The sequence below is a fragment of the Denticeps clupeoides genome, chromosome 3, assembly GCF_900700375.1.
Source record: "Denticeps clupeoides chromosome 3, fDenClu1.1, whole genome shotgun sequence".
Lineage (NCBI taxonomy): Eukaryota > Metazoa > Chordata > Actinopteri > Clupeiformes > Denticipitidae > Denticeps > Denticeps clupeoides.
Window position 1 is genome coordinate 29,833,162 of NC_041709.1, and position 11,833 is coordinate 29,844,994.

General features: G+C 47.3%; 1 protein-coding gene and 1 non-coding gene across 2 annotated transcripts; one reads left to right on the top strand and one right to left on the bottom strand.

Moving 5' to 3' along the window:
- Window positions 1–266: 266 nt before the first annotated feature.
- LOC114787252 (5S ribosomal RNA) lies at window positions 267–385 on the top strand. The gene has a single exon (XR_003749382.1). It is a non-coding gene; the product is annotated as a 5S ribosomal RNA (ribosomal RNA).
- Window positions 386–5,348: 4,963 nt separating this feature from the next.
- On the bottom strand, window positions 5,349–11,584 carry adora2ab (adenosine A2a receptor b). Its single transcript, XM_028973114.1, has 3 exons — window positions 11,363–11,584; window positions 9,047–9,684; window positions 5,349–6,510 (listed from the first exon to the last, which is right to left on the bottom strand). The coding sequence occupies exons 2-3, from the start codon at window positions 9,406–9,408 to the stop codon at window positions 5,520–5,522; spliced, it is 1,353 nt and encodes a 450-aa protein (XP_028828947.1). The 5' UTR covers window positions 9,409–9,684; window positions 11,363–11,584; the 3' UTR covers window positions 5,349–5,519.
- Window positions 11,585–11,833: the final 249 nt, after the last annotated feature.

Consider the following 11,833-nt stretch of genomic DNA (forward strand, 5'->3'; position numbering starts at 1 on the left):
TTGTGTTTGTCATGTGTGTTGTTCATGCTGAACCAGAAAAGGGTTCAGGTGGGAGCATGAAATTGTGCAAAATGCCTTGGTATGCTGAAGCATTACGATTGACCTTTATGCAGTCAGGCAGGTAATGTTCCAAACCCAGACCCGCCCAGCTTCATCACTATGCAGACCACGTTTCCACTGCTCTACAGTCCAGAGGTGGCGTGCCTCTCCATCCAGAAGAGCTCCATGGATATCAGCAGTCACTGACCACATTTTGTGACCTTGTGGCTTAGGGCCATACCAGCCGAAGAACGCCCGATCTCCTCTGATCTCGGAAGCTAAGAAGGCTTGGGCCTGGTTAGTACTTGGATGGGAGACTGCCTGGGAATACCAGGTGCTGTAAGCTTTAACTATTGGGGCAGTGGTGGCCTAGCGGTTAAGGAAGTGGCCCCGTAATCAGAAGGTTGCCGGTTAGAATCCCGATCCGCCAAGGTGCCACTGAGCAAAGCACCGTCCCCACACACTGCTCCCCGGGCCTTTCATGGCTGCCCACTGCTCACTCAGGGTGATGGGTTAAATGAAGAGGACATATTTCACTGTGTGCACTGTGTGCTGTGTATCACACGTGACAATCACTTCACTTCTTCTTACTTCTCTTCTTACATGACCCATGATGGGTGCGTTGCTCTTGTTCCTAAATGCTTGCGCTTGACAATGAAACCCCTAACAGAGGTGGATTCCTATCACAGTACCACTCTAGAAGTCTGGAGTGCTTCAGAACGTCTCATTTTGTTTCACCAATGTCTGTAAATGGAATTCAATAATTCAGAGTGACCAATATAGTGAAGACAAGTAATTTTTTTCTCAACATGAAACAATAACATTGAAAGAGATTGAAAACAAATACAATCAACACGCAACTTCATTCATGAAATGTATTCAGATTTGCTCCTTTGTTGGAAGTTTACCAGAAAATTCCTGAATTGAGGTCAGCGCTGCATCTGTAAGGCACTTTCTGAGCACAGGCACTGAAGTCAGGCCAAAGCGAAATGACCTCAGTCTGTGTGTGGAGGGAAAAAGCGAGACAGATAATCAGATGCTCCCCGCGGTGTCATTGTTTTTCTCCTCGCTCGCTCTGTCTCCTTGTAAAAGATTCATTTGTGCACAGAACGCAGCTCATTAGAACATTTCTCAAAGACGTGATTTCCACAGGGACGCGAACCATGCATCTCTGCCCCTGATGGATGTGACGGAACGTACAAGAAACGTTTCACTGAGCATGGGAAACATAAAAAAAGTCTAAATATGGCACTTATTTAACTAGAACAATAAACAAGGCCTTAATTAAGTAGTCTAGCATATTATGTACAGTGCTTTGCAAAGGTTTTAGGCAGTAGTGAAACTAATCACAGTAAACAGCTCAATAAGGGATGATCTAAAATTGTAAAACACACAAATAATATTTTTTAAAGAGTGAAAATGACTATAATGTTCATGTTGATTATCTAGCGATGTGCTAGAAGAACTAATGAACGATCTCCTACAAGCAGAAGTCTTCAGATGGAGAACATAATTGCACTGAGAGACTGTTTCTCAAACACATTATCTCACTGTTCAATGAAAAGAAATTCAGAAAATTAGGTAAATCAATATTTCATCAATGTTCGACTGGGTTCTTTTGTTACATAAAAAAAGTTGCTTGCTGCTTAGATGAACTGCATTGTACTGGTGCCTGGGACGTTCATGTTGGTGAGCATGGTGAGCATGGGTCCTACACAACAAAACTACTCAAATTAAACGAAACAGAATGAAATTTGTCATTTAAAAAACAGAATCGAGGTTTTCCAGTGACCTCTGTGTGACCCCCTGTGTGACGCTCCAAACCTCTCCATGGATCTTCACGCGTTCCCCGGGGGTCAGGAGGGCACACGAGGCCAAAGCGCCGACAGACCCTGCAGACAGATCTGGATACAGATTGAACAGTCAGCCGACTTGCCACCGGCTCCACAAATTGACTCCGAACCTAATTTCGGCAGCAGAATGAACCTGCCAGAGCGGCCAGATCTATGTCACGCTCCGGCCTTCTGTTAGGCCGACAGGCGTACGAGTGACGGGAAGACGTGAAGGCCTCAACTCCCTGTTCTTATTTTGGAGGAACCATTTGTTTTGTGAGAAAATAAGAGTGGCGAGGAGTCCCACATTTCACTGGCCCTGGATTTGTTGGCTTTATGGCCAAGGATAACACAGCCAGGGCTCGCACAATGACTGGCCAGTGGGAAATGGCTGACATGTCAGAAGACGTACAACATATACAAGTCGCCGCTTCGGTGGATAGAATTCCTGAGGAAAAAACAAACAGCACATTGCTGGGAAGCGCCGCTACGTGTGAGAGGGACCGTGCAGAAACACGACACCGATCCGAACAAGGTCTGTTTGTCTTCACGATTAATCGATAGTTCAATTATCAAGCGAATCGCTTCCTCTGTGAACTTTTCCTCCCTCACATTCATTCATGAACATCTCACACACTCACTCACTCACTTCAACATACCCAAACAGTCACTTCTCAGCACCGTGGAGTCTCAGCTGCCAGTTCAAACAAAGATAAAACCCTGTCGAGCTGATGAGATGAGTGGTGTGAGGCGCACTGCCTGCTGGGAGAGACACGCACACACGTCGCGCATTTTCTTTTTTTTTGTAGACCACAATAATTTAAACAATGCACAATATCTCAGAGCATGTGCATAATCGAGAAGAAAAAAAAATGAGGAAAGTGTTGGTGGGCCGTCCTGCCACGTCCAGTTATAACTGTAACTGGCAACCTGCCGTGTTTACATCATTTCAATACGGCACATTTAACAGGAACCAAACCCACGATGAACAAAAATGTCTTTGTTGGACTAACTGATGGATTTGGCCAAAAAGAAGGGTGAGTGGGTAGCCGGGTTAATTAAACTATTTTATAATGTCTTGAAATATCATGCACATTGGCTGCTATTTTCTACCTGGATGGGTGAGTTTATTAGCCTCTAATCTACTGCCATTATTAAAGAAAAAACATTGAATTGTGTTATTTATAAGTATTTAGCAACTTTTTACTGCTGAAATTTCTGCAGTAAAACTGTGCTATGAAATTTCATGAGAATAAATAGATTTGATCCATATACAACAGTAACCCAACGGAAAAAATATTTTTCATTGGATTTATTGAGGACATTATTTTCTGCGTACAATTACACATTGTAATTAAACCTTTTTTGGCAAATTTCATGAACAAACCACAAGAATGAACAATAAAGCAGCAATATCAGTCGTCGACCAATTGGCAGAATCACTTTCTTCACAATATATTGATAGATATGCTTTTTTTTTTTGTGAAACACTGCAGCATAGCACATGGTGACACAACCCGTAGAGAGCTAGGCCACCACTGCCCCTTGGATTTATTGGCTCAGAACTTCATGTTTTAGTTTCTTTAGATTGTGCCCTTTTAAGATTCTCACTGGTTGGTTAGAGATGTGCACCACATAATTAGCTGAGAGCATCAGTAGGGCATTACATGACCAGGTGACCTCCTCTCGCCCACAATTTCTCTTCATTTCACATCATTTTCTGGCCTGCTCCTGTGATTGATTTGCAGATCTTCTCCTCTGTGCATCTGTGATTGAGCAGTGACCACGATATCAGTGTAATTTCAAAGTGTTTACAGTTCATGAATGACAGTTTCTACTCAAATAGCGGTTCTCTTTATCAAATCTTTTCAAATTCATGAATGTGTTGAGTGTACTGGGCCAGCGGGGCTGATTTCTGAGTGAGAACCCAAGAACCTTCAAAGTCTTCCAAGATGAAGCGGATGTTTTATTCTACAGGATGTGGTGGGTACCGGTCCCTCCTGCACGAATCACACGTCCTGTCGGTCGGGCGAAGATGAGAAGATAAACGCGCGGAGCGCAGGTACGACTCGACGGTGGTTTCCCTGCAGCGTCTTCCTGGTAACTGTACCCAGGCCTGAAAGCACAACACCTTCTGCCGCCTCTGCCCACTGCTTCCTCCTTCCTCGGGCGGCGGAGAGGGCGCTAATGATGAGCATGGGCGTGTAATGGCCCAATAAAAGACACCATCGCACGGACCTTCATTTGATGTCCATTGCATTAAGCTCGTTCGCTGGCGTCAGTAGCTTCTCTGTAAATACAATAATAGTGTGGAGCGATGTGTGTGTCTGCGTGTGTGATTTTGGCAGCAATTTACTTCCTTTCTTTCTTCACCACTAATACAATATGATGGTTTTCATGGGGACCGTTTCAGACATCCATTTACTTTAGGTTTTGAGGGAATCTTATCGTTTTATGGGCTTGTTTTAGAGGATTGTAACAACAGCCTGTTTTATGTCTCATTTTAAGCCTGTTAAACATTTCTGACAGCTGACCTGTCTCTGCTGAGTTTGACAGTAGAAATTCTGGAAACTAAAAGTGGAAATACAGCAGAAATAGTAAGCACTGTTTATTTATATATAAATGTTTCTATATAAATATATATATAAATAGGTATATATATATAAATATTTATGTTTATCTAAATATACTACCATTGTGTCCCTGAGCAGGACACTTAACCCTAAGTTGCTCCAGGGGGGGACTGTCCCTGTAACTGATTGTAAGGTGCTCTGGATAAGGGCGTCTGATAAATGCTGTTAAACGTAAATGTATATTTAACGTAAAATACACGGCAAATGTGGCTGGATGCATCATTCTCTACAGTAGCAGGTGCCCTTATAATAGGACCTTTTATAATGAGACCTTTTAAGGGGATAAGCGTTACCAGGACATGAGCCAGACCAGTCGGAAGAAGTGTTATTAAGAAGTGTTATTCTGAACTGTTTGGGCAACGTCTGGTGACGTGTCTGGTAAAACAAAGTGGAGGACAGCAGTGCAGTATCCCAACAACGCAATATAACAGGAAGTGTTTACGCCCCACACCAAGAGGAATAACGTTCTAGTCGGAGAACCTGCAGGAGCGTGTTGAGCGTGGTGTTCTGGTACATATTGTGACAATTAAAATTTATTTAAAATAAATTTTAAATGAATACATTAAAAGAGCATTGTCATTTTACTGCCCTGACATGAATGATAATTTGGTGCTGATAAGATTATTGCCGTTTCTTTTTTTTGTGAAACCAAAACTAAATCAAGAAAGTCTGTCAGGCTGATGTGTGAATATATCAAGATGACTGGATTTGTCCCTAATAAGACCTTTTAAATAATGTTGGATGTGCCCATAATTTATATTGCAATATTAAGCATAAGCATCATTGTAAGTGTAGATTAGCACGAAGAAAGTAAAGAAAGGGAAACAAGAGCAGAGGCGGGGTGGACATGTGGAGGAATCATTTATGAAGTCAAACGTTGTACGAGCATCCCTGAATTATAAATATGCACAACTTTGTCAGTTTATTTCATTGGTCACTGTCCTTGGGACTCAAAAGGCAACACTAATTGGTCGATCTTTTTCTGTTTTTTAGATGGGATTACACTCTCATTTGTTCATGAAACTTGTGTGAGTTCAGACTGGTTCGTCTTTGCTGCGGAGCAAAAGGAACTCAAGGCGAGGTTGCTCATTGGCCCGCAGTCCCTGACCTCCATGACCGTTCGTGAGCTCACCTCGTGTCCACTCTGTTGTGCCAGTGACGAGGTCAAGCTCTCCGTGGTCTGGCGTCCGCAGGACATGTATTCCACGCGAGGAACGTTCATCATGGTGTCCAGCAAAGCTTCGGAGTTCAAGCTCCTAGTGCTGTCCCCACTGACGGCATGACCGTTGACAACAGTTCCTGCGATACACGAGGACTCCGTCATGCTGATTCGGGGAGACATGCTCGTCACCGACCTGCCATTGCCATAGCAACCGGCAGCTAATCCGTCCCGCCGACCAAACAGGTGCTGCCTGATGATGCGTCTGAAGGTTTGGCGGAACTCCCGGATGCGGTAGGCGTAGATGAACGGGTTGACTACAGAGTTTCCGTGGGACAGGATGATTGCCAGGTACATGATCCAGTCTGGGCCGTGCTGGTAGAAGAGCGTGAAGCAGTTGAGAATGTGGACGGGCAGCCAGCAGACGGCGAAAAGCCCTACGATAATGGCCAGGCTCTTGGCGGCGTGGATCTCCTTCTGGAGGACGGAGCGAGAGGAGGTGGACCCCTCGGCGTGGTGCCCGTTCCCGAGTCCTGGCACCTGCGTCAGCTTGAGCTCCATCAGCCGCAGCTGGTGCCGGGCGGCCATGAAGATGCTGGCGTAGATGGCCAGCATGACCAGCAGCGGCAGGAGGACGCAGCCAAAGAAGTTGAAGTAGACCATGTAGTCCATGGTGACCACCAGCTCGAACAGGCACCTGGTCATCCCCTCCGGGCAGTCGCTGCTGGTGACGTTGGTCCCTCGCTGGTTCCAGCCCATCATGGGCGTCAGGCCGATGATCGCCGACAGCACCCAGCACACCGCGATGATGGCTTTGGCCCGACTGCCCGTCACCAGACTGTTGTACCTGAGACAAGAAGGAAGACGTTCAGAGATTAGATTCGTAAAGGAGTTGACCTCGACCTGCTGCGCTACGTTCTTTCCGGACCGTTTAAAATACGGAATTGAGTTGCACTCCCCTCTCTCTCTCCGCGGCACAGGGGATACGTGCATTTTGTCACAGCGCACGAAGAATGCATTGTGGGGACGAACGAGGTCAGGACGCATTTTTTGAGAATACGTACCCCTGTCCCTCCTTTAGCGCCTGAGAAATGGCCCCATTGTTTTAAAAGGTCTGCCCTGGAGGTGTATCGGAAGGAGGAAACGGCACGGGGGGACATCCGTATGCGGTAAGAACTGGGAAAAGAAGAGCGCTGTGCTGTAGTCAATGCTTCCCGGGGCGCCGCTTTCGCGCCCACGCGGCCCCGGCAAATCAACGCCTGTTACCCCCCACTTCCTGGGACGCCGCGGATCCAAATCGAGGTCACATCGACAGCTTCCCAGCCCGGGCATGCAACGTATCACGTACGCTCGTCAGCACGGACTACCTTTTGTGGGCCTTGATAGGCCCTGGCGCCGCTCTGAGATACTGAGGGTCCCCACGGCGGCGAAAGTAAATAGTCTACGTGAGTGGTTACCGAGGTTCTCTGTTTATTGGGAGGGCCTCGTCTTGGGGAGCGTTCCAGAGCAACGCCAGAAGAGAACGATAGACCCTGGCGGAGCCACAGAGTGGCACCGCGCTTATCTATGCAAACCTTTTATTGTTTCCGTTGTGTTGATTCGACAGAGAGGCATGAATGTTACATCCTGTGAGCATACGGAGGAGGAAGATGTTCTAGAAACGCCCGCCAGATAGGATTTGAATGTCCTCATCCGGTGTGGGCCGCCTGCTATCAAGACAGATTATTTTGCATATTTTGTTGCTGGCTAAAGCAACCGAGGGTCAAACATAACCGAGCCATTCATGGAGGGTTGGGCCGTGTAGTTTCACGCAGTTTTCTGGATAAACAAGTACTTAAACGGCGAGAACCTACTGACTGTGGTAATAAACCATCGGAACCAGCTCTTTACATCATTTTTGACGCTATGTTTAGAATCGGCAGTTTTTGACTCCATTGTCCCCAACAAGGTTATATATATAACAAGGTTATATTTTATTATGAAAAATTGAGAAACACATAAGCGTACTATATATGAACTATTTCTCTATTTTCTGTCTGCTGTGCCGAATCGATATTGTGCCAGTATGAAATGTCCAACTGGACCATAAGCCAAGTTCAACTGGTTGTAACTTCAGAACGAACTGTCTAGATCATCACAGGACGGCATCCGGGTGCTCAGCGTCCGTACTACAGAGGCCAAGCGCGTTATTTACGGGACTAGACACTTTTATGGCGTGCCGTTTTCGGGTTGGTCACCCATCCGTCCTGTTCTGGTGAACGATATACGACTCGAGAACAGCTTGAGGGAAATTCTCCATTGACTTGGACTGGCAAGGTCGTTCGAAGGTCAAGGCCACAGGATGGGATGACGTTCACTCAAGCTGATTGGTTTGGCTGATTTTGGCTTGTGACAGTGCACCTAATTGCGCACATTCCCCAAAAACACCCCCCATAAATTTTTCTAAAATTCCTTAACGCTCCATGATGCACGTCCGTCTGATCCTGGGAGACGCAGGAAACCTGCTTCTCTCCGTCTCATGGGTCCGTCCGCTTAGAAGAGGAAATGTGGGGAAGTCCAGATTTATAACTAGCAGCACATTCAGCCTGATCGTGGCGCTGACTCACAACCCGCAACTTTATTTTAAGACTCCTCACTCCGCGCCGTTTGTGGACACATCAAACACCGATGAATCCTTCAGCGGGTCACGGCGACACGGGGACGAGTGGCTCTATTTTGCCCGTGGCTGGCATGGGACGCCAGTATAACATTGCCTTGGGCGCGCGCCACTGCCCGCTGCCTGACAATGTTACCAAAACACAATAAGTCTCTGTGTGCGGCGCTCAGCACCAGATAAGCAGGTGAGATGAACACCGTACACGAAACCCCACCACCCGTACTACGCTGCCACATACGCAGAGAAAACATCGCATTGCGATGTAAACAAGCCATAACCTATATGACTCATAGCTGTGTACGTTTTATGAAATCTGATGCACGGGGCAGTGGTTTGCCTAGCGGTTAAGGAAGCGGCCCCGTAATCAGAAGGTTGCTGGTTCGAATCCCGATCCCCACTGAGGTGCCACTGAGCAAAGCACCGTCCCCACACACTGCTCCCCGGGCGCCTGTCATGGCTGCCCACTGCTCACTCAGGGTGAAGGGTTAAATGCAAAGGACAAATTTCACTGTGTGCACCGTGTGCTGTGACAATCACTTCACTTAAAATGCCTGAAATAACAGAATCAGAAGGGCCACACAGTGTAATGCAGAATATGGACCGTATCTGGATTATTGTTGTTTTTATGATTACTTGTCTGGTGTTAAGGTTTAAGATCTAGTCCATTAGATAAAGCGATGCCCACGTGAGACCAGGTTGATGGGACGGTAACGGGGGATCTGCTCACCTGAGTGGGATCTTGATGGCGATGTAGCGGTCCACGGCGATGGCCAGCAGGCTGAAGATGGAACTCTGCGTGAGCACCAGCACGAAGCAGGCGATGAAGAGGCACCCGTGGAAGTTGGCGCAGAAGCCCGTGCTGATGGCGATGGCGAAGGGGATGGCCAGCAGGCCCACGGCAATGTCCGCCACGGCCAGGGACACCACGAAGAAGTTGGTGATGCTCTGCAGGTTGCTGTTGACGCACACGGCCCAGCACACCAGCACGTTGCCCCCCACCGCGAGGGCGGCGATGACCAGCTCCAGGGCGATGTAGACATTGTTCAGCACGGCGCCGTACGGCTTGGACGCGTCACTAGAAGGCTCCATAGGTGCGAAGCGGAGAGGAAGCCGACATCAGAGCACATCACTGCTCCTCCAAACTCCAGAGAGAGGGGAGAGGCGAAATCGATCACGGGAGACGACTATCTATTGTCTCCTCCTCCTCCTCCACTGAGCCCCCCGACGGACGTGATCAGAGGTGTCGGCGGCGCCGGTGATTGCGCTTTCGCCTCCTGCGCTCTGCCCTCCCTGCCCCCTGCGGCTCGTGCAGCTCTTCAGAAGCTCACAGGGCAGGAACCTGGGCGGGACGTAGGGACGTTGGCCCTGCGGGGACAGGAGAGAACAACCACATCAACGCAATTATCCGGCGCTAATTATCCGCGCTCACGCTGGACCGCAATTTATCTCGCGAAGCAGGAGGTTCACTTCCCGAGCGGGCAGATAGCGCAACAATGGCCCTTTTCTTTTCGAAAGTCCTTCCCTTCTGCAATTTATTACCGGCCTCTTGCGCCACTTCCTATTCCGTGATAACTGTCCAGCGCTGCCCTGTCCCCCTAGAGAAAAAACGTCCAGGGAATAGACAAACTTCCATTATAACACTGGGAATTATACAAAAACCCATTGTAATGGAATACAGTCATTATAGACGGAATATTAGATTTTTAATTTTTTTTTTTGTCTCTGGCATTGATGATCATTTGCAGTCACGGCGAATAAGACAGAACTAGTGGAATAGGTGATCCAACGTTAAAAAATGCACCATCCATCCATCAGCCGCGGCTGCTGCGTGTCTGGACACTTCTGAAATTTGACCCCAACGCTTCAGGCTGGAGGAATGTCGGAATGTGGTGGGTAACAAGTTCACCTCTGACCCTGACGTTCCGCGTAAAACCATGAGTGAGAAGTGACGTAGCCTCGGATAAACGTGGGTCGCCATCGCGACCCCGATTAGAGCCAAACGAGCTCTAGAGCTGTGATTAAAGACCCGAGACGGTGTGCTGAAACCCCCCGGGGGGGCTGGGCCCGTTCATCACCGCTGTCCTCTCACAGTGCTCCTCACCAGGCTGGCACTCAGGCCGGATGATTTCATTAGCAGAGGATGATGATGATGATGATGATGATGACGCAAATCACACTTAACTACAGACATCTCACATATTTAACTTCACCAGGGTTTTTTGCTGCAGTGTGGGACTGGCCCTTCATACAAGGATAATAATATTGCAATATTAAATAATAATAAAGCTGTATAAAAATATGTTGGGTTTTTCTCATCTCTATAATCAGTAACAAACATTTTTACCAAAATAAATACAATAATCTGAGTATAGAAATCCTCAGAATTGATGGACTGGGGGAAAAATCCTGATCGTTCATATGCTGACTTCTCCAAGTTAAATAAGTTGTTATGTGTGTAGTTTTTTTTTAAACGTTTCTGCCTGTGAAGGAAGTCAGATATGAAGACGCTGGGCTGGTGGTGATGATGGTGGCCTGGTTGTCCGCGATATTGAACGGAGCTGTTATCAGAGAACCGGGACTTCTGGAACCCTCGCGGAACACGATAAGGGAACTGGAGAACGTGGGGAGAACCGTATCGCATAAAAATATATATGTGTGTGTGTGTGTGTGTGTGTATATATATATATACACACACACACACACACACACACACACATATATCGCAATCAACACGTGGCTTTCAGAGGATGTCCAAATGAAGTGATGTCTGCAATTTCTTATATTTTCCAAAGTAAACGAAATACACATAAAACATTAATTTGATTCAAAGTAAAAATAATAATAATATATATATATATATATATATATATATATATACACACATACACACACACACACTTTTTTAAAAGAAAGAAGTTAAAAAGGACACGGAAAAAATGCAAACTATTTCCTGGTTTCTACCGCAGTATTTGATGAATAAGATCGGTGCTCCTTTCAGCTGCGGGTTCATAAGATTTAAAAAGAAAAAAACTCGCAAACTCACCGTTTCCAGCCGTCCTGCGTTCAGGTGGACACCCAGGTGGCCTTCATCCTCCGGACACCTCGGTTCGGGCCCCACGGAGCACTAACAGCAGCGGCGACCGCGGCAGCAGCATCCTCTTGTGCCGAGTGACGTGGTGGGGACCGGGGCTGTCGCTCCAACTTCACCGTACGTGCGGTTTTACACCACCGACGCGAGGTGCGAGGTGCGCGCCCCCGGACGCGCGCTCACGTGCAGCCACAACCGTCCCGTGACGTCACGTCGCGTCGCTCGCGCCGCGCGTCTCGTGTACCGTTTTCATGCAATTCCTCTGCTTCATGGCGCTCTTCCTCCTCGGGCTGAAATCACACTTTTTTAGAGGACGTTCGCACTGTTTCACACCATTCTCACACCATTCATTCTCCACGTCCTGTCACCCAATTTTATCACACCGATTAATACGACACCGACAAATATCACACCGATTAATACTAC